This window comes from Parambassis ranga, chromosome 12, assembly GCF_900634625.1.
Source record: "Parambassis ranga chromosome 12, fParRan2.1, whole genome shotgun sequence".
Lineage (NCBI taxonomy): Eukaryota > Metazoa > Chordata > Actinopteri > Ambassidae > Parambassis > Parambassis ranga.
In genome coordinates this window covers 8,159,371-8,181,336 of record NC_041032.1, presented here as the reverse complement: position 1 = coordinate 8,181,336, position 21,966 = coordinate 8,159,371, and the positions used below count along the sequence as shown (strand labels likewise).

At 41.7% G+C, this 21,966-nt stretch overlaps 1 protein-coding gene across 4 annotated transcripts; it reads left to right on the top strand.

The window, feature by feature from the left end:
- The first annotated feature begins 453 nt into the window (after positions 1–453).
- rc3h2 (ring finger and CCCH-type domains 2) lies at positions 454–20,799 on the top strand. Of its 4 annotated transcripts, none has more exons than XM_028417186.1 (21): positions 454–957; positions 7,222–7,550; positions 7,628–7,745; positions 8,312–8,545; positions 8,940–9,115; positions 10,125–10,325; positions 10,412–10,544; positions 11,586–11,704; positions 12,030–12,142; positions 12,242–12,541; positions 12,626–12,828; positions 12,932–13,242; positions 13,330–13,476; positions 14,467–14,604; positions 15,433–15,597; positions 15,692–15,941; positions 16,061–16,090; positions 16,326–16,410; positions 16,562–16,748; positions 16,861–17,024; positions 17,126–20,799. In XM_028417186.1, the coding sequence occupies exons 2-21, from the start codon at positions 7,320–7,322 to the stop codon at positions 17,265–17,267; spliced, it is 3,447 nt and encodes a 1,148-aa protein (XP_028272987.1). In that variant the 5' UTR covers positions 454–957; positions 7,222–7,319; the 3' UTR covers positions 17,268–20,799. The 4 variants fall into 4 exon arrangements, with proteins under 4 accessions (XP_028272987.1, XP_028272985.1, XP_028272988.1 ...); XM_028417184.1 differs by having other exon boundaries at positions 12,929–13,242; XM_028417185.1 differs by lacking the exon at positions 454–957 and adding an exon at positions 5,289–5,414 and having other exon boundaries at positions 12,929–13,242.
- Positions 20,800–21,966: the final 1,167 nt, after the last annotated feature.

Genomic DNA, 21,966 nt, shown 5'->3' with positions numbered 1-21,966 from the left:
ATTTTAATGCAACATAATGCAACAGTCACAAAGAATAGGGGGAGGATTATCATGTGACAGATGGACTAAAACAGGCACATGGGAGAGATGAGATGAGCTAATGCCTATATCATTTCTAATAGTACAATAGTCTTATTATTGTGTGTAATATATATGTTCCAAACACGTGTTTATAGTTTGATTAGGGAAGTGTAGACACTATCACAATGAAGATTTTTCTTCCTCTACTACTTCTCTGCATAAACACTGTGTGTGTGTGTGTGTGTGTGTGTGTGTGTGTGTGTGTGTGTGTGTGTGTGTGAACTTCCTCTTCACGGGCGCACTTGCCGAAGCGCATCCTCTGCTGCTGCTCTGCCTCTCGGTCTGTTCCTTTAAAACCAGACCAGCCCACGCCTCGAAAAGCGGCTTGTTCCGGCTTGCCCCTTTACATCTTTTTATCCTTGCTCACAACATTAAAATAGTGCCCCTTTACCACCACGACTCTAGCTCCGACTGTTACGCACACACGCATTTATGCTTTAGCCGTCGGTCAGTACGCAGGAGCAAATCTCGTAGGGGTGGTATGCAGGATGCGTAGCCGTGCAGCGGCGGATTTCTTGTCGTGCAGCCCCGCGGTGACTCTGAGGCGCAGTTCAGCAGGCACCATCACCGGCGGAGCGATACCACCATCTCCTCTCAAGCTCGGTTTGTCAAGCAGAGGGTGTGTGGCTCACTGACTGTACCTGAGCGTCACGTAGGCTACTGTTGGATAAGAAAAGGGGGGCAGAAGATAAAAACTGGACCGAGACACCTGTCTCAGAGCGCTCTGAAATGCAGTGCCACATCGCTCCCGCATCACTAACCATTTATCCGCTGCGGCTGCTTTACAACTGATGAAGATTTTTGTTAGTCATTTTGATGAGTTCATGTGGATGTCTGTGATTATGTTTCTTCTGGTGCCCTGGTGTGGTGTGTGAGGTAAGTGACTTTATCCAGAGGTGCGCGCTATACTTTCTCCTAAATTTGGAATTTGGTTTCATGTGTGCAGTGTTGCAGATATATTTTTTTTTACCTGTTTATTAAAAGTATTTTAGCAGAAATTATATCATCGAATTAATTCCTGCAACTGGTGCTGATGGTATAGGATTTCATAAAGATGAGGGGGGGGGGGGGGTTCTAGAAAGAGTTGTGAATGCAATGAAGCAACAAGAAACTGGCTGTTTCCCCTTAAGCGTTATGATATCCACAAATGAGAAATACATGGAGTAACAGCACAGAGTTACAGTTTCCAAGTTCAGATAGCCTTCGGTGTGAAATGCAGCCCTGCCATCGTAAAGTTAAAGCATGCAGCATTCTGCCATGTTGGAGGTTACTGTGTAACATGCTGATTTAGAACTGGAAGCAACCTGATATCCCAACATTATTATCCAAGGGTGCAACAAACTGATGGCTCAAGATTGCATAACTCCTCCTTGCTCCTGTTGCTGCACACACACTCACACACACACACACCCAGAGACACATCTATGCTGGTGTAAGACAGTAGGCCTATGCCCCTGTATGTATTTTTTTTTATACAGAATCTGTGTAAACCAGCAGCTGCTTCTGAGCTGTAGGATTACCCCACCTCCCATCCAGACACTACCCCCACACACTGTGATGACAGGCATTATGAATAAATAATCACACAAACCTACATACCCCCACTGTTCACTCGAAAACAAGTGACCAGACATGGTGAAGCAGCTGTAGTAATCCTACAATGAATTATGGAATAACACTCAAACTACTCTGGTGCCATTATAGCTTAGTGTGCTGCCATGCAATGTGTGTGGTAATGCCAGTATACTGTACAATATTTTCATTGCAGACTCCAAGTGCATTAGTGTTTTGTTTCTTGTAGTTCCTGGAGTGCTGTTTATTAGATTTTGTGAGCCTGCTGAGAGTCTTTCGGTTGATTAACAAACACCATCTCTGTGTTAAAGTTTAACTTTCATTTCATCATTTACCCGCTTTATGCTCACTGACATTTGTTTCATCTTTACAGCAGGGAGGTGTTGTTCTAAGAAAATAGAAGGTTTTTATTCACAGCAAACAATCTGCATTAGTATTTTTGGACATTTATGTTCTTTATTTATTTAACTGTAGACTTCAAATTCAATCAAAGATTGTTTGTCAGCAGTGAGGTGGGAGTGAAGGTGTGTTTCACTGACAGAACTACATGTGGTCAGTGATGTCACAGTCTTAGTTTCAGCTCACAGTTAACTCTCTTCACTGTGAGAAAGTCTGCAGGATGATGCCTGGATGCAAAATAAATAAATTCTTTATGATTAACCAACAAAAATCCATCATACCAGGCTTACAGGTATATGTGTTTTTGGACCTATTAGCAGTCTTAGCTGGGATTTAGATGCAACAAGAGCCTATGGCGATTTGAGTATTTCTTATATCTGGGTCTCTATTTTGAAAACACACCACATTTACCATTGCAGCAGCATCACATGTGCTTACGTGCATGTTGGAGCACACGTACTAACACTGCGAGGGGCATTCTAATTCTGGGGTCTTGGTGACAGTGAGAAGGGGTTGGCAGTCCTCGAGTTACTCGACATTCCTCTGCTTCAGGTTCACCTCATGCTTTGTGGAGGTGTGTGTGTGTGTACATGCTCTTTTGGGGGTAAACAGTGTTCTAGTAGTTTTTGACATTTTGATGGCTTTATTTGCTAAAAGATTGCATGAGAATGAGATGATGGCATCATTATGTCAGTATTAGCTCAATCATGGTGTATGTGTGTGTGTGTGTGAGAGAGAGAGAGAGAGACTATTAGACTACAAGGTGGCCTCAAACTTGGAGCTGTCAGAGCTAATGTATGATGACAGTTTGTCAATTTCACAGATTAGCACGCAGTTCCAATTTTGTGTAAACTCTGTACTGTGTGGCTTAAAAACGTAAATACTCTGCTTCCCACCTAACACCAGTGCATTAGTCCCCTTCTTAATAGACAGTATGCTGTCCCTGATGTGTCACTATAATACAGAGGCAGTGATGTAATAGAGGTAACTGTGTCACCTCTCTCTGAAGGCTACAGCACGCTAATGTTCAAATGTAATGACACAGCATAATATGAAACTACAGATGTAAGTACACACACACACACACACGTGAGGTGTGAAGGCCCCATTACAAATCTCACTTGACCTTAGCTCTGATTGAGGGTTTGAACTGCTTTGAGTCGGAGTCTCTTTGGCTCCCTACAGCTCCCTCCACTCTTCCTCTCAGAGTCCTTGTTTCTATGGGAAACCACTGTGACAAGGACACAGAGTTAACAAGCAAAACTGAAAAGCAGAAAGCAGGATGTGTGCAGGGAGGACTCAAACACAGACTACTGAAAGACAAATGTTTAACCAAAAGTGAGCTTTTAATAAATAAAAAGTTTAAATCTATAAACCGAAAAAATCACAAAGTACCAACAAAGGCACCCAAGGGACTAAAAATAGACACAAACCAAAGCACAGGAACCAGGAAATCCAACAGGGTATGCTGCGTCGCAGGGACAAGACGGAGGTGAGCAGACACACTGACAAGGACAAAGGGGAGCACAGGACTTAAATACATGAGGGTAAAGACACAGGTGAGACACATTAGGTTGGGGCAAGCAATCCTAATAGGCTAGTAAAACACATAGGCTGTGTTTGAACTCACTCCCTAATCACTATATATGGCCCTATATAGTGCCTTCGCCATTTTGTAGTGCTGTCCGAATTCTTAGTGAGAAATTATAGACCCCATATAGGGCCCTCGAAAAGAACGTAGATGAAATTACGTCACCTTTCTTATAAATATAATTATCTGTTGAATGTAGCATGACCGGTTGTGTTTGCTTTATTTATGTTTTGCCATAAAACGTTTATTGCGCTATAACAGCACAAATTCTAAACGCTAACAACAGTTTGTTTGAGATCGATAATGACGTCATTAACATCGGTCAAAATAAGGGAGGTAGTGTCCAAAATGTCTGAAAATGCTTTCACAGTAAGTTCACTATATGGTGCCCTACATTGAACTCCCCATATGGGGAGCAGGGAGTAGGGAGTGAGTGAGTGATGTCGGACATAGCCATAGTAGAAGTAGAACACAAGACACAGACTTTCAAAATAAAACAGGAAACACAAGACACAACTACAAACACATGAGGGAGGTCAGGAACAGAATTGAAAACAGAACTATGAAATACAATCCTACTAAAGTAACCAGGGAAACTAAGATTTACTAGAAAACAATCATAACAAAACAGAGCACAGAAACAAGGAAAACAACAGAACTCAGGATCATGGCAGCTGGTCTTCAACAATGCAGGGAAACAATAAACAAAGCTGTTTATTATATACTGTCACAATATATTATTGTTTATGTAGTTTTAATCTACACCATGGTGGGATTAGAACTTTAATTTAATATAACTAATCCTGCTGTAAAAACATCCTCACCTCCAACTTCTGAAGAAATTCACCAGAATAATCTGTCTCTGTCGCACTCTCTCCCCGTCCATGAGACGTGCCAAAGGAAACTCCAGATGCCCTCCCCCACATAGAGGGGGGCCAAGCGAGGACTCACTGCTGTCTTGAGCCAGATGATAGCTCGCCAACTGTTGGCTGCAAAGACACAATGTACTTCTCATCCTCCACTCAGAAGAGTGGGAGGCTCAACAGGGCCCAACAACAACAACTCACTGCACAGACAGGCTAATCCTTTAAAAGAAATATTAACCAGCATAATCTGTGTTGTTTAAAACATCACATGCACAACAACAGCAGCCACACAAAGAGAGCTCATAGTTCCTCATTTTAAAATAATCAGTGAAGGGGAGGACCTCAATGTGGAGGCTGTGGTCTGCTCTCCCTGTCACAAGACTTCATGACATGTGGGGACTTTCTTTGTGAGTATGTGCATGTGACATGCTGGTTTATACATGTGCAGCGGACCATTCAAGTCCTGATATTTAGTGTGATGTGAGGTGTTGTTGATGCATATTAATCTAATAGTGGAGGACGGTTATGTGTGCAGGAAGCATTCCTTTGGATCTCTGTGCAGCAGTTGCTCAGGAACAGGATCTGGTGGCTGTCAGCGTGACCACAGACAGTGAGTCGGGGGTAACAGTTGCTCCCAGAGTTTGCATTAATCTGCAAACACACAGAGGCAGGGAGATGAAACTCCCCCTCCCACCTTCGGCTCTCCGAAAAAGCCCCCTTTCTTAGCCCTCCCACTCTCACGTGAGTCTCAGCTCACTCTTCTTGGAGCACTTTGTGGGCTACAATAGCTTCGTGATATATTTGGGATCCGCGCGGAAGGAAATATGACGCGCGAGGACAGAGCGGAGCTGTCCACGCGGCCGAGGCGCCAGCGCAGGCGCGGCGAGGCGCGGGCGGTAGAGAAGGTGCGTATACAGCCTATAATCTGTAATATACCCGACACGGTGTTATTTATATTTATAAGGTAGTAACAGGTATTTTGTGTGTTTTAGTTGTTTAACGTGGAATGTATGTTGCACATGCGCGCGCTAATGCACGTAGTTCCTGTTTCTCTTTCTGTTTTGATGCTCATGTTCATATAGAGTTATTTTTCATTAAGGGTTGTTCAGGCTTACACAAGTAGTAAATAAAAAAAAAACACAAAAAGTCTCATTTTTCTTTGGGTTTTGTGGATACTGATGTTGTGCAGTCCAAATCACACACAGTTTGGTTGCACATTATTTTCAGGTATTTTATTTGTTAGTTCAGATATAAGAGGGTGATGGTTATTTAACTTGCTTTCTTATATCTCATCCTCTTCGTTACTTAACATGTGCGTGTAAATCCATTTGAATAGATCATTTTGATGGCAGCTGCTCTGTTAGGATACCAGCAGCTGTTATTTTGGTGAGCAGTGTGAACAGATGTAACACACTCTGAAAGCAACAGGTGCTGGCGGCCTGCACGCACTGCCCCAGACATTTCACATAATGGAGTCAGGAAGAGGATGATTTTGTGCGTTGATGTTATGAACAGGTCTGCTTTCAGTTGATGGGATGGGACACCAGATTGCACATCCAGTTACTGTTATCAGAAGAGTTATTCCTGGTGTGATGTGTGCAAAAATTAAAATATGTGTTAATCATTTATTAAGACCCTTTTTGATATGTTTTGCTGGATTGTTACAGTCCAGCACCATCGAGTACTTGTTAGTTAATGTCATGAAGCTTGCACATGTTCCATCACTTCACTGTCACTGGCTCACTCTTTGCCTATTCTTTTGCACCCCTTACCTTTTGTTACAGTAGTTTTCAGCTGTAGTAGTAGCTGCAATAGTATTTTTTTATTATATATTTAGATTTTATTACATTTAAAACTATATAAAACAGCAATGCACACAGATGGGCCTTGGAAATCATGCACACAGACACCTAACACAGGATGAGAGTCAGCTGTGAAAGATGTTTGGGAACATCTGACATAAACAACCTATGGCTTACAAACTGTCCCTGAAACAGGATGCAGGTCTGCATTGCTGTGTGTGTCTGCAACACGGATTTACTCTTGCAGTGTTATTATGATTCAATAGTAGCTAAATGTCCTGAGGAGCTAAAATGGAAGCCAGGAGGATTTTGCATGACTTAACTCACTCAGATTAATGGGCATTCATTTGTGGGCACTTTACACTATTATTGTTGTTATTCATCTTTCATTTAACCGGCTTGTTCATTTGTTTGTAATGAGATAAGTGAACCTGGACTTAGATCTGCATTCACAGTAAAGAGCTGCCAATTTGTCTATCTACTTCTTTTAAGAGGGTGAGCATTTTTATTACCTACATTAGATCAAATGAATGTAGCTCGGGTATTAAGCAGTCTTCTAATCTAGATAAAACAACAGAAACCTCCACTCCCTAGCCAGAACAATGACAACCAACACGCCTAATGTTGCTGATAAGGAATGTGCCGCTGTGCCAGGTTAAGCCTGGCCAAGTGCCCTAAGCCCTAAGCGCCTCAAGGCATAGAACAACAAAGTTCAAAGTGACAAGTAACCCCTAGCAAACATAAAATACAAAATATGTGCAAGTGATTACAGAAAAGAAAGCGTTTGGGCCTACTGTAAACATGAATTGATGCAAACTGTGTCTGCATTTTACAATAGATATTTATTAATTGCTTATGAATTTTAAGGTGCTTCCTAAAATACTAATTTACTTCATTGTATCCCTTACAGTCCCTGTTGCCTCAGGCGAGCAGGTGCTGTTGTCGGGGCTTGTTGTCATGCATTCCCCCTGAGTTCAGCGACGCCTCCCTCAGTGGTGTGGTGGCAGGATGCCAGTGCAGGCGGCCCAGTGGACAGAGTTTCTGTCCTGTCCCATCTGTTACAATGAGTTTGACAGCAGTGGCCACCAGCCCATCAGTCTGGGATGCTCCCACACGGTGTGTAAGACCTGCCTGCACAAGCTGCACCGCAAGGCCTGCCCCTTCGATCAGACGCCGATCAGCACAGACATCGACCTGCTGCCGGTCAACTGCGCCCTGCTGCAGCTGGTTGGAGCTCAGGTGGTGCAAAAAGACAGAAGTCTTGTTAATATGAGAGACTGCTGGACTTTTTCCTCTTAATATCTTCCTGTTTTTAGGTCCCTGATGTGCAGCCAGTGAGTCTGAGCTGTGCAGCAGAGGTTGAGCACTATGAGGTCTGCAGAGCGTGTGTAGAAGAGCTGGCTCTCTACCTAAAACCTATCAGCGGAGCAAAAGGTACAGTATGTGTGTGTGTGCACAGAAGTGTTTGCAGTCATGCATGTGTGCTTTTGAGGGTGCATTTGTGAAAGATAATTAAGCTCCTTGTATTCACTGTGCGGGGGCTGAAGTTGAGCTGCCTGTGTGCGGCTTGGCATTCATACTTCTCGCACCTCTCTTGACGATGAAAGCTTTTGTACATTTATGGTACTGTAGTTATTCTGCTTCTTGCATAATTAAAGATGAATATTTCTGACACTGATCAGGTCCGGTTGATGACACTGTGTCAGATTTCTTAATTTTTGGCCAACACAATTCACACTTGATCTTAGCTGGCTTCTTTAGTATTATGAACTCTGCTAAAGGAGCATTTGGTGGGTGGTGGTTAGATGAAAGATGAAGGCCTCCAAAACCACCTACCTTACATAGCTGCATGTGACAGACTTTAACGCTTACTCGTCCTCTGCCCTTTTTGTGTAGGGGAATTAAGTTGCTTTGTTTTAGTGCTTTTTTAGATATTGTTCAACTGATACCAAGGGTATCACTTCTAACTAAAGCTGCTGGGCTTTAATTTACTGCTGCAGGTGTGGCGACCCTGAGTCCGAGCGTGCTCAGTCGGCCCATGCAGAGAAAGCTGGTGACCTTGGTGAACTGCCAGCTGGTGGAGGAGGAGGGCCGTGTGCGAGCGGTACGGGCAGGCCGGTCTCTAGGGGAACGGACAGTAACTGAGCTCATCCTCCAGCACCAGAACCCCCAGCAACTCTCTGCCAACCTCTGGGCAGCGGTCAGGGCACGTGGCTGCCAGTTTCTTGGACCTGGTGAGTAGGAGTCTGAATCAGTGTTTCGCTGTTTAGTTTGGTGTTTGGTATAGTGACTCAAAGTAAAAACATAAATGTGCATACCATCTCCCTCCTAATTGATCCACTATATCCAGATGTTCCTTGCTGAGATTACATCGTCAAACTCACTGCTTATGGTGGTACTGGGTGTCCTGTGATGATTACTCATAGGGCAGATTCTGACTGGGAAAATGTTTCTCATCATGATAACAGAATGAGTTCGTTTAAACGTCTGAGGACACCTAGTTACTAAAACCTTTGTGCATTAGAAATAGACTTTTGTGTTGCTAATTTAATTGTTTGTTTTTGTAGTGTCCTGACTATCCTCCTGATTCTCTCCTGTGTTTTCTTTACATGCTTACACCCTTATTAGCTATGCAAGAAGATGCTCTGAAGCTAGTCTTACTGGCTTTGGAGGATGGCTCAGCTCTGTCCAGGAAGGTGCTGGTTTTGTTTGTGGTCCAGAAGCTTGAGGCTCGATTTCCACAGGCCTCCAAAACCAGCATAGGCCATGTAGTACAGCTGCTCTACAGGGCCTCCTGCTTTAAGGTACTGGTAGCATGAATGACCCACACACATGCTGGTAGATAGACAACTAAGCAGCCAACATGAATGTGAACATTATCAAGTGATACATTTAAAAAATAAGATTCAAAACTCAGCTGAATTCAGGCAAGCTTGGATCCTAAGTTTGGTCCTGTCATAAAAACCCAAGCCATAATAAATTACTTCATTAATGAGGGGTATTTAAATAGATCCTCGTTTCCCACCATGGATTTCTTTACTGCAAGCATGGCGCTTCTTTTAATGTCATCAGTTGTAAAGGTTACAACTTTCTCTAAGTGGATGTACTTGTTAAAACTGTATTTTCCACAATACTGATAAAAAACCATCTGAGTGTACTTCTGAAGTCTGACAGTTGTGCATTATTGCTCCCTAAGATACTGATACTGTCCTAAATGCTCATACATGTAAAAAGGATATGAGCCTCTGAGGATGTGTTTTGGCCTGCATATCTGTGCCTGTTATCTGATGACAGACATCGCTGGCAGGGCAGAAATGCTAGCTATCTGCTTGTGACGTAACAGCAGTCTATATTTGCCCTTCTCGCCCCGCCTCACAGGCCAAAGACAGACAAGCATGGAGATTCAGAGAAAGATAAGACATGGACAAAGAGGAAACCAGACAGAGTTGTCTTAAAGGACAGATACTTATGAATGATATATTTGTACTGTACTACGGTTAGTTTTTGGTGTCTTGTGATGATTACTCATAGGGCAGATTCTGAGAAAGGGGATTCCCTTTGTATGATCTGATTGTGAGTTTATAAATCTGAAGACACCACATACTGAGTGTGTGCACAGAGTGAATATAGGTTAATATAGGTTAGGAAGGAATATTTCACTCTAAAATGATCATTTGATTATGTTAGTAGAGTTCTGATATTGTTGTTATTGTGCTTATAAAAACGTGGTGAGTCATTCCCTCAGTAAATTAAAAAAACTTAATTTAACCCCCTTTTTTATTCCCCCTTTCTCCAATCCATTATTACCTTCAGGTCACTAAGCGTGATGAGGACTCTTCTCTGATGCAACTGAAGGAAGAGTTTCGTACGTATGAGGCTCTGAGGAGAGAACACGACGCTCAGATCGTCCACATTGCGATGGAGGCTGGTCTGCGGATCTCACCCGAGCAGTGGTCTTCTCTGCTGTATGGAGACCTGGTGCACAAGTCACATATGCAGTCCATCATTGACAAGGTACTGCAGTAGGTAGTACTTCTTACAACAGAACAGAAGCATCCGTATATGCTCTTTATATTCACCTCTCATTTCATGTGTGGTAGTTGCAGTCTCCAGAGTCGTTTGCAAAGAGCGTTCAGGAGCTGACAATCGTTCTGCAGAGGACAGGAGACCCTGCCAACCTCACAAGCCTTAGACCACACCTGGAGCTATTAGCCAACATTGACCACAACCCAGGTACTTTTTATTTAACAATATTAAACCTGAAAATCTGCATCACGTTCCTTCATTTTAGAAGCCATAATATATATTATGCTGTCTCAGTTTAAACTATGGACTTAAACAATGCAGAGACAGGTAATTGTATTGTACAGATGTTGCTATAGGGATGATATTTCTGCAGTGCCCATATATCAAAGAAATAAGCTTGAATGTCGGTGTGGTATTGAAACAACATTGCCTGCCTGTGGTGCATTTATAACATAATTTCATACTGAAATATCTCAAAAACCTTTAGATAGTTTATAATAACATTTTTGCCACCTGACTTTTCCTCTTTGCCATGAGGATGACATTTTGGGACTTGAATATATTAGGAGATAGCAAATAGAAACAGAGGAATAGACAGATGCATGTGTAAGTCCCAAGAGTTATCTAATGCTGAGCCCAAAGGTTTGAGGCAATTAGTAAAATATATCTCTTCAAATATAGATATCCTGTCATGACATTTGAAGCAGACATGTACATTCCCCTCAGGATGATGTCTTCATAACTTTAGCTATCTTCTACAGTGGTGGGTTTTCCTTAAGCAACTTGTATATTTTAAGAACTTTGGCTTAGGTAATGTCGTGGGAATTCGAAAGACTAAATATCCTACGTCGAAAGTGCTGTTAACGCCCGCTGTCTGGATTATAATATTTGTATTGTGTAGGCTTTTTATGGATTTTTTGCGACTTTTTACTGGTTTTCTGCCCACCCTCTTGTGGAAAAGAACAGCTCTATGAGGCATGTTTAATATTTCATATGTAAGTCTAACTCCTTCAGTTTTATATGCAAAAAGAATTATTGCTCTATCTTATGTGTTTGCAGTTTTACCGGCCTTTAAAATTGATATGCAAATGAGATTGCCGAGGGTTAAACACTTGACATATGCTCTAGTATTTTTTACATAATAATATGAAGCAATGGTGTCCAAGTGTACCAGGGTACTAGGGGAACTATAGCAAAGTTTAAGCAGTAAGAATCTAAACAGTTTGTGTGCCATTGATCTGTATGCAGATGCTCCTACACCAACATGGGAGGAGCTGGAGAGTGTGATGTTGGCTGTAAAGCTAGTGGTTCATGGACTGGTGGAATTCATACAGAACTTCAGCAAGAAGAGCCACGACACTCCACAGGTAATAAAACAAGAAGTCTTACTTTCAGAATGAGGAAAAACAATATAACAAAATACAACAAAGCACGAGATGGGATTGCTTGCAAAAGAGCATAAACACAGTGAATACCTTATATCTACTGTAGCGTGCTATGTTTCAGTGCAATGGTCTGTGGATACTGTTAGGATAGCAGCAATGGTTGTGAACTCAGCCCAATCAATACAACAGAATCGAAGTAACTTAATTCACAGATATGTCATCCTAACAACAAATACAGCAGAGTAAATAATTCATGTATGACATTTTAATTTATAATTAACTTGCATTGTGTCTGTGTGTTTCGCAGCCTCAGGCAAACAGCAAGTATAAGACCAGCATGTGCCGAGATCTTCGTCAGCAGGGAGGCTGTCCCCGAGGAACCAACTGTACATTTGCACACACGCAGGATGAGTTGGAGAAGTGAGTGAGCTCCTATATAACCTGCATTTATGCAGTAACCAAAATTATTTAACAACAATACAACTATGGAAACAAAACTGTTCATGACTGAACTTTCAGATTTCGACTGAGAAACAAGAAGAGCAGCAGCGTGGGTCGGACGTTCCCCTTAGCCCCAGGCGTTATGAATAAAACCTTCACCTTGGAGGGCAACATCCATTCTGATGTGTCTGCAGGAGTGGGGCAAGGGCTCAAAGGGACGGGGGACAACACGGAGGGAGTTCCCAGCCTGACTCACTCCCAGCTGATCTCTAGAGGGGCTGATATGATTGAGGAAATAAAGAGAACTGTGCCAAATGGAACCAGCGGAGCGAATGGGTCCACTGGCAACAACAGAACCACATCAGGGTCAACAGAACAGTAAGATTGTTCCTCCATAGTAGTGTAATGTTTGGAAGGTTAGTTCTTCGGAAATCACACATGCGTGTTAATTGTCTTTATTAGGAAGCCCATCTCTCCTCCCAGGACTCCAGTCAGCCACTCGTCAGCATCATCTCCTCTGACATCAGTTGGCCGGGCTGAAGGAGCTGCTCCTATACCCAAACATGGTCAGTTCATTCTGCGTGCACCACATCCTTCTCAGGCATCAGAGCTGTACTACCCAGAGACCCATTCAGCATATGACACAGCCCACTATCAACCAACCTGTGAGTTTATTATTATTATTATTTGAATTATATTTGAGATCGAACTTTTATTGTCTTGTTAAAAAACAGAATATATTTTTTCTTCCTTCCAACACTCCAGCAGGTTCCTACTACCCTTCTACTCTTCATCCTCCTCACAAACCTTGTATGGCTCGCTTCCTCCGATCCTCCAATGTTCCAGAATCCTCTCTGCCACCTTCCATTGGCCCTCCTCCATCTTCTTTCTCGAATGACCCTCAAACGCCTCTCCCACCTTCTTCCTCTTCTTCTGGGTACCCACCTCATCCACCTAGAGACCGGATAGGACCTCCTGCCTTCCACCCTCACCCAGGGCAGCCTCAATATGGGCCTCTGGCTCCTGCTCATGGTGTTTACGCTCCCCTCTATGACAGCAGAAGAGTATGGAGGCCTCAGGTAAGCCCTCCTTTAATTATTTTATTAATTATATTACTTAATAATCTGATCATTCTTGAACCTAACAGATAACGATTCCTGTTACAGCTGTATCACAGAGAGGATGCCAGGAGTAACTCACTGCCTCCAGAGGTGCTGCATTCCTCTGTCTACCAGCCTCCACTCAGGGAGAGGTTCAACTCTCTAGATAGCAACTACTGTTCTGGAGCTGAACACCGTGCAGGGCTGCACAGGGTGGGTGAAGTAATACCCCTCTACTGTTGACAGTAGCTACAACACAATTTTTATTTTAAAAGGTATTAAATTAGATATTTTAATAATAAGTGATAACTGAGTGTATCTAATAACACCATCTGCAGCAATTAGTGCAGGTCTGTCTCTCACTGAGCAGATTTACTGCTGTGTTCTTCTTAGCAACATTTCTTTTCCTCAGTTACTTTTTACACCCACATATTATCTCACCTCTACCTTCCCTGCCAGTCACAGAGCTGCAGCATGTAGCTTCAACCTCCACTGTCTTCCTCCCACTTCTCACCCAAATACATCTCTGCTTCTCCCACTCACTTCTCTGCTTCTCAAAACATCATATAGCATTAGTAGTAATGCTGCAGCACCACAGTGTATGTTACCAACCATGCTGTGTAGAGCTACATTAACTGTAACAAATGTACAGCACACTTAAAATAGTTGTTCAGATATAAAGACAAACATAATAGAAAAAACATCTAACATTCAGTTTCCTGCAGCCCCAAGTAAAAAGATGTCTAACACCTAGCAATGCAAGGGGGTCATTATCTTTTATTAAGAAAGGGGGTCTAAAGTCCCCATTCTGATCCCAGGAGTGATGACTGAAATGGTAGGCGACAACAAAATAGCATTTACTTACTTCAGTAGTTAATGTCACCATGACTAAAATATCATAAGCCAAATTAAACCGGTTTTGTATTCATGACACCAGGAATGGTCAAGATACAGACTGAGAAGCCCTGCTGTAAAGCTTACTTTGTGTTTTGATCCTTATTTACAAAACTCAACAGGAAAATATTAACATTAATAAATTGATATGGAGAGTCACTATTTCACAATCTGTGTTATGAGCCAGTCTAAATATAAATAATACAAATAATACAGGTTTAATCACTCAGCTCAGCTCAGCACATCCATCTTTGTGTAACACAGGCTGTTTACTGCCCAATTCCCTTTTTTCTGCTGTTTACTCTGTAGGACTACGGACGCGTTCCTCTTGGCTATGAGGATCTGTTTAGAAGAAAGCAAGAGCAGTGGGCTCATCACCACCACCATCATAATGCCAACAGACCCTCCCAGTCTTCCCCCATCTTTACCATCGATTTTGGAACAGAGGTAGAAATACAAAGAGAGAGCATACCTGCAAAACATTACTAAGGGCATTTACAAGTATGACAATTAAAACTGTAATGCCACCATGAGCAGTGTATTAACACTTTTTACTGGTTTTAAAACAATTCTTATCCCAAAAGCTTCTGCTTCAGCTGAGTCCAATGCTATTTTAGTGGGAGATAGTTGCTTAGCAACTGTGGAGAAAGATATCATAGCAGCGCACAATTGTGGTGTGTGTGGGTGTGTGTGTGTGTGTGTGTGTGTGTGAGAGAGTGTGAGAGAGAGAGAGAGAGAGAGAGAATGAAAATGACAGGAGAGACTTTAACAAACAGTGACTCAGACATTCAGCTGAGTAAAGCTTTGTTTAACAGCATGTGAAATGTTTTTGTGAAGGCATCCACTGTTAAATAGAGAACTTATTATTCAAACCACAAGGAATTTTGTGGAAATGGTTTACCAGATTCAATTTCATCATGAATTATAACAAGCAAATGTACCAAAACTACTGGCTCTTTAATATGCAGCGCTCGCCTCAGGCATAACAGCACAGTGTCAGCACGTCTGTAAAAGCATAAATTCAAATTAGTGAGATAGCAGTGCTGATGAATTGGGTGTATTATTTAGGGAAAATTGTGCACATTAAGATTTTTTTTACAACCATATGCACTCATGTACACAGCTAAATACACTTAGAATGTCATCTTTGCACAAAAAAAAGTACTAAATATGTGTGTCACCCATGCGTGGCTAACTGACTGTGTGTGGTTTGTCATTTGTCTGCTGTGAACAAATAAAAACAAAACATTATCTAAAAGCATCTATGTCTTTCAGCATGTGGAAAGCAGTGGCGGTCAGTGCGTGGGATGCAGGTTTAGAGGCGAGGAAAGTTTAACACATTACTCTCCGTGGTCCTGTGGTACCATCGGCCCCTGCCTCAGTCCCTTTGAACCTGAAACGCTTTCACACACCTCAGTTCACTCTTGCTCAGAGCACTCGGTGAGACTCTTCACACACCTACCAGCAGGTGCTAACACTCAGACATTCCACAGTGGATGTGTGTGATCCTTGTGTGTGTGTTTTTCTCATGCAGGAGTTGGACAGTAACGAAGGTGGAAGCGGTGGTGTCAGTGGTAGTGGTGTCGGGAAGCGTTGGCTGCATTCGTTAGATCATTACCGACGCTTGAAAGATGAGGACCCGATCATTCCATTCAGCGAGGGACCCATTATCTCCAAGTGGGGAGCCATTTCCAGGGCGTCCCGCACAGGCTACCACACCACTGATCCAGTCCAAGCCACAGCCTGCCAGGGCAGCGCCAGCACCACTCCCATAAACTTCAAAGGTAGGGAGGGATTACAGAGAGGCACAGGGGAGGGAAGTGGAGGAAGGATGAAACAAGGCTAGCAAAGGGAGTAAAATGAGTTGTATAATAAGTTTGTTTTTTCCTTTTTATATGATGAGACTTTGGAATGACCTGCCTGAGGAGATCACGTTAGTATCATCTCTTAAGTCACTTTGAAAAATTGATTTTTCTGGCACTTTGTCTTTGACAATTAATCCTTCACCATGTGAAAAAGCTGTACTTCATCCTGTTAATGTCACGTTACTCATAATGCTTTCCCTTGTCCTTTACCTGTGTGAGCTCTGTTCGGTTTAGAAATGCATAAATTGCAACGTCTGAACATTGTATTGATCATTTTTCTCCATGTTCTTTGTTCCTTCACAGATTACAATCCCCACTTGGATCACAGTGAATACAGGTGGAGCTCCAGAGGATCCGACTCCTCCAGCCACTCCAGTTTCCTGGAGAGGTATATCATCCTTTACATTTGTAACTTTTTTTTTTAAACATGAAAATATTCCCTACTTTTCTTATGAAACTGTTGACCCACAACCAGGTCATTGGCACGCATGATATTTTATTGTTTGTCTGTGGTTTGTCTGTATTTGTATACACTCTAGTGAGCAGCTTTGTGCATCAGAGCTGCATGCTCGTCGCACTTCGATAAGCAGTGGAGAGAAAATAGTGTCTGATCTGCAAGCACATCAGGACCAGGCCGAGAGCGAACTGGACCCTGATCGAGACATAGAGCTTGAACTTTGTGCCCTGGACATAGAGGATTCAGACCACCAGGAGATCAAGTCTCAGGTTGGTGTGAATATGTTATGTATCAGATCAGAGAGATGGGATCTATGTGTAATACATTGAAATGTAAGCAAACCTCTTTGTCATCTCTCTTGGTATTATCCTTGTCTGACAGGAGTCCTCAGATCTGGCCACCCCTCAGTCTCAGGATGCTTCCCACCTCCTCCCACCTCCCTGTTCATCTCCTCTCCTCTCATCCCCTGTAGAGGAGCACCCTCAAACAGAGGGTCTTTCAACAGAAAAGATGGATCCTCACTTGTTGAAAAAGATGGCATTCAGGTGAATTACCATGATAGGAGCTGTTAAACAGGAATCTGTGGATACTTTGGCTGCACTGCTCTTCTTACGGTTTTATTTTATGCTTACTTTATGTTTTTCAGGAAGTCTCTGTCTCCAGGAGGGCTGGTTTCAGGAGGTTTGGGCATTGGGAAGCTGGTGCTGCGGACTGGACCTCCTCGACTGGGTGACGCTTCCACCCGGGCTGAAACAGCTGGGACAGAGATGTTGCTCAATGGAAGCTAAGGGGACACTGGTCTGCTAGAGCATGCCCACATCCAGATCCTGGTTAAACGAAAATACCATTAAATTCAAGCCTTCATTGACACTATGTCAATCTTAGACCTAAACAATAACAGATATAGGTCAAGGTATCACAGTGTAAGAGAACACATTGTACTGCCCTTAAATGGTATTTATTGCCAGAATTTAGTGGTATCTCATGACCTGTTTTACTTTACAGTAATTGCTGAGGGTTGGAGAGCTCATGGTATCTTCACCAGGCCTTTTTTCATTTCACACAAGCTGCAGACAGCAAAACAAACAAATGCTGTATTTCTTCTGTGTAGTTTTTATTTTATTTTATTCATTTTCATATTCCTCCTCATATATCCCCAGCTAACAACAGGAACTGAGATGAGAAAGTAAACAAGCGACAGTAAATGTCCATTAATTTATGCCCATCTCACACATATAATGTTTGCTATGTGTAATTGCTTTTTAGCTTATGCCTTTGGGAAAACCTGTATTTCTGTAAAAGCAGGCACTAATCCATAAGCCCAACGAAGGGTACATTTAAAAAAATGTTGCGTCCTTTACAGTTATTTTCACATCAGGATTTAGAATTCCTTTATTTATCTCCAAGAGGAAGCTCCTCTTTCATCTGACTTTCTCCCATTTAATGCCTCTGGTGTAGTTTCTGTGGACATTTAATTCCCAGAAAGGGATAGATGTTTCGAGTAATTCCAAGGCACATAAATAAAAGAACTGCAGAAAACAGAGGCCTTTAATATGCTGATAGTAAAACAAGCCTCTGTCTTGTACGAGTCATATGATCTTTTAAATGTTCTGATCTCTGAAATCCACACTGTCATGGGTTCGCAGAACACAATGATGCAGTCACAAGCTGTAAATGATCATTGATCACTGGAGGTCTGTTTTATCCACAATAGAAAACCTTTAACATCTTTTCCTGGCTGACCGTTTCTACATAGCAGTCAGCAAAAAAAAGTTCTCTTTGAAACAGAAATGAGTTTTGTGCTGCAGGAGGAGCTAATTTAGTTTTTCTCTATAAGCCACGTTAACTCACAGCCGATCTTTAAAGCTTTGTTTCATGTCTGTGTGCCTGTAGCAGTGCTGGCAACTAATCCTGCTGATTGTAAGGTAGAAACAGTCTCACACAGCTGTTGGTGTGCACAAGCTTTCACTCAAACATGCAATACAGTGGCCTTCTCTCTCCTGGGTGTTTTAAAATTAACACTGGCTTCCACAGTGACTTTTATCCATGCTCAGAGACAGACTCATATCAAGTGTACATGACACATGAACACAGGAGATGATCGAAAATGCTCACAGGTCGTGCATAATGTGTAAAGGTAAAGCCAAAATGGAGGGACACCACTTCTTGTTTCTTCAAGCTTGTTCGACTTTTTGAAACATTTGTTGTTGAGTTTTATTTTAAGCATTGCTAACTTCTGTGAAGTTGTTTGTTGGGGTATTTTGTACCAGGATCTTTGTTACTCTTGTTATGTTTGTTATATTTTACATCACAACAGTAGTGTTGCCTACCGTGTATTTGTGTTTGCATGCCGTCAGCTGTCATCAGAGCTCAGTGATCGACCAAAGTCTTCTTCACTGTTGTGTTGTAGTATGGGTGAGTTCCATACAGCTCTGCTGTGCCTCACTGTTGTTTTACAGACATGAGGCATCTTGCCATATGTGACTTGAATAAACAGCATAAACATATGAATTCATCTTAGCTATACAGGCTATAAAGTCATTATGTTTGTTTACACTTAATTATAAATCTAATAGGATTTATGTGGAATGAGAAAAGGAGAGTTTAACCTAACTTTCTATCCCTCAAATTCCCTTATCATTTATTCTCGCCTCAGCTGCTGTACCTTTTCAAAGTAAACTGAGAGTGTCTTTCCTCTCAGGTATTTCACATTAAAGCTTGGAAACCTTTCAAGCGGTCAGAATGAAGTGGTGGACTGGGGACTATTTTGTGGTTTCTCACTGTTTTTTCCAACCAACTGCTTAGAGAAGCTGGGTTAAGAACTGGACAGAACAGATGATGATGCTCTTTTTTACAGTTAATTTACTGACTGAACAAGGCAAGGGCTGGTGCACGGGTTTAGCTGCCCCAGTCATTAACTTAGCTCTGCTCCCGCTCTGCATCTGTTTACAACTTCACCTCCGAAGTCTTGTAAGTGCCATGTCGTGTACAGTACAATCAACCCCTGCAAAGTTTCCCACAGCTTTTCATATTCCTCACCTGTGCGGCATGTGAGGAGGGGGAGGCTAGGCAGAGTTGAGGAGTGAGATGCTTCTCATGTAGTTCTGCTTTGTTCCATTAGAGGAGGCTAGATCCTTGTCTGTTTGCTCAGGGAAGACTTAATTTGCTACTTTGTCTTTTTCTATATTCATCACCTTGGATATTCTGCGGAAATATTTGCCTGGGTTTCACTCTGACTCTTGCACCCACAGCCTAAATGGTTAAAGTGATGTTTACTTTGCCCGTGTTTCCTTTTGCCTCTCAGAATCAGTATTGGCTTTGCTATTTGTGTTCTCATGAGAAAGGGCTGGGCACTAATAATAGTATTGTGAGTATTGAAACAATGTCAAAGTGATACTTCCTGTTTCCTTTAAAGAGCACCGGTGTAGTGGCTAATTGCACTGTACTGATTCCCACTCCCATCACTGCCAACGGGTGCCACTTTTTTTCCCCTTCACCCCACCCCTCCCCACCTCTGTCCTTCCTGCATCCTGCATCGTGCATGCAATATAGTTCCCTCTTGTGATGGCGGAGGAGTTAATGATGATTCTGTAGTTGTGATACAACACACCCAGCGCTGTAAGATTTCTGCACATGCCCACTGTGTGGCCACATCAAGTGCTGAAGTTTGCTTGCAGCATTTTAATTGCTTGCTCATGAAAATTAATTATTGTTTAATAGAGATTATACTATTATTATTATTATTATTATTGTTATAACCACATTTGGTTGTTGTTGTGGTATTTTTCCTTCTTGCTATATTCTGCTTCTTTGTTTTGAATTTGAGAGTTTGCTGAAACTGTTTTTTATTAGACAAGAAGTGTCTCTTTATTCTGTATTACATGGGAAAAACAGCCTGTTTGTTGATTGTGAAACATATGATGAGCTGATGTTTTCTGACTATTCATGTCTGTATTAGACATTTTATTTGCAAATCTATTGTTCGATTGAAATGTAAATGAACTATTAAGAGATGGTACACATCCGTCATTGTATACAGTCTGGCACCATCATTAGATGGACTTATAGTATAGACGCTCATTTATACAACCTGTGATAATCAGATATATTTAAATGTTTTAACTCATTGGGGCAGTTGTGTAATGTTTCAGAATGAGGAAAATAACAATCCTTAAGAGACAGCATATCGAAAATGTCCCCAAAATGAATAATACTGTTACGTATTCGATTTATTTCCTTGGAAATATCACGTTGTGAAAGGTTTCCCTTTTACTTACTGTACGGTAATGCAGGACTGAAGTAAAGTCTAACCTATGGTGATGATGATTTATGTGCTATTAATATTTGATGAAGCTGTCTGAGTTCTGTTTTACTGACCGATAGATTCTTCTGTGCATTTTCTGGCTCATCTGTATTACACTGATCTACAGATAGCTCGACAGACAGTTTCTGTGTTGCACTGAGATATGGGAGTTATGAAAAGGAAGATTTTTAGCACATGCATGCTATAATAAACCTACAACAGTAGTGTGTGTCTGTGATTCTTGTGCTGATTTTCTAATGTTATGGAAAGAAAAAAACTGATGCAGATACTAGGTGATATTATACTAAAAAATTACCTAGCTATTATAGCAATACATGTGATAACATTGTATTCAAAGACACGGCTAGGTAGCTAAAATATTGAAATCATTGCTGATTAACTATTTAGCTGTTAATTTAACAGATGATATAGCAAAATAATAAAAACAAAACTATATGACTCTGGATTAATGTCTGCTCAGCTGGGATATGCTCTCTGCCACATGTGATGCAGACAGATGTGGAGCTTTCTGCTGGAGAAACTGAACATTTAAAAAATGTATTTTTTATTAGCTAATACATTTATATGCCTTTAACTAACAGTATTTAATGGTACAGATGTTACATAAGGTTTTCTTCAAAACATGGAAAAGAAGCGTTTCAATTTGTATTGACTGTGATTTATATTGGGAAAACACACATGTGTAGGCTAGTGAAGGTACCAAAAAGGGCAAAGCAACAAAGTTTCTCGAGAATAGCCTTTCAAAATAAAACAGGAAGTATTAAAATCAAACCATTAAGAAAAGCAGATTGGCATACGATACTTGATTCATCTGTTCAATGGGACAGTTAATATTTCACACCAAGTGTCTATCAAGGTAGAAGAAGAAGAGGATTAAACAGGCAACAAATGTCAAAGATGTAAACAGCAGGAGCTCTTTATACTCTGATGATGAGGAAACATTTGACGTCTCCTTCACTGTTAAAATCAGCTGAGGTGAGCTGACTATGCTTTAAGTGGTCTCCACTGTATTTTTTTGTTTGTGTTTGGTTACCTTTAGACAGAGCAACATGAGATGTTTGTATTTATTTTTGTGCAATAAAAAGGTCTAATAAATAATACTCTGTCTCTCTTCTCAGGGTCAGCAAGAGGGAGGAGATAATCTCTGCTTCTGCTTCAAAGCT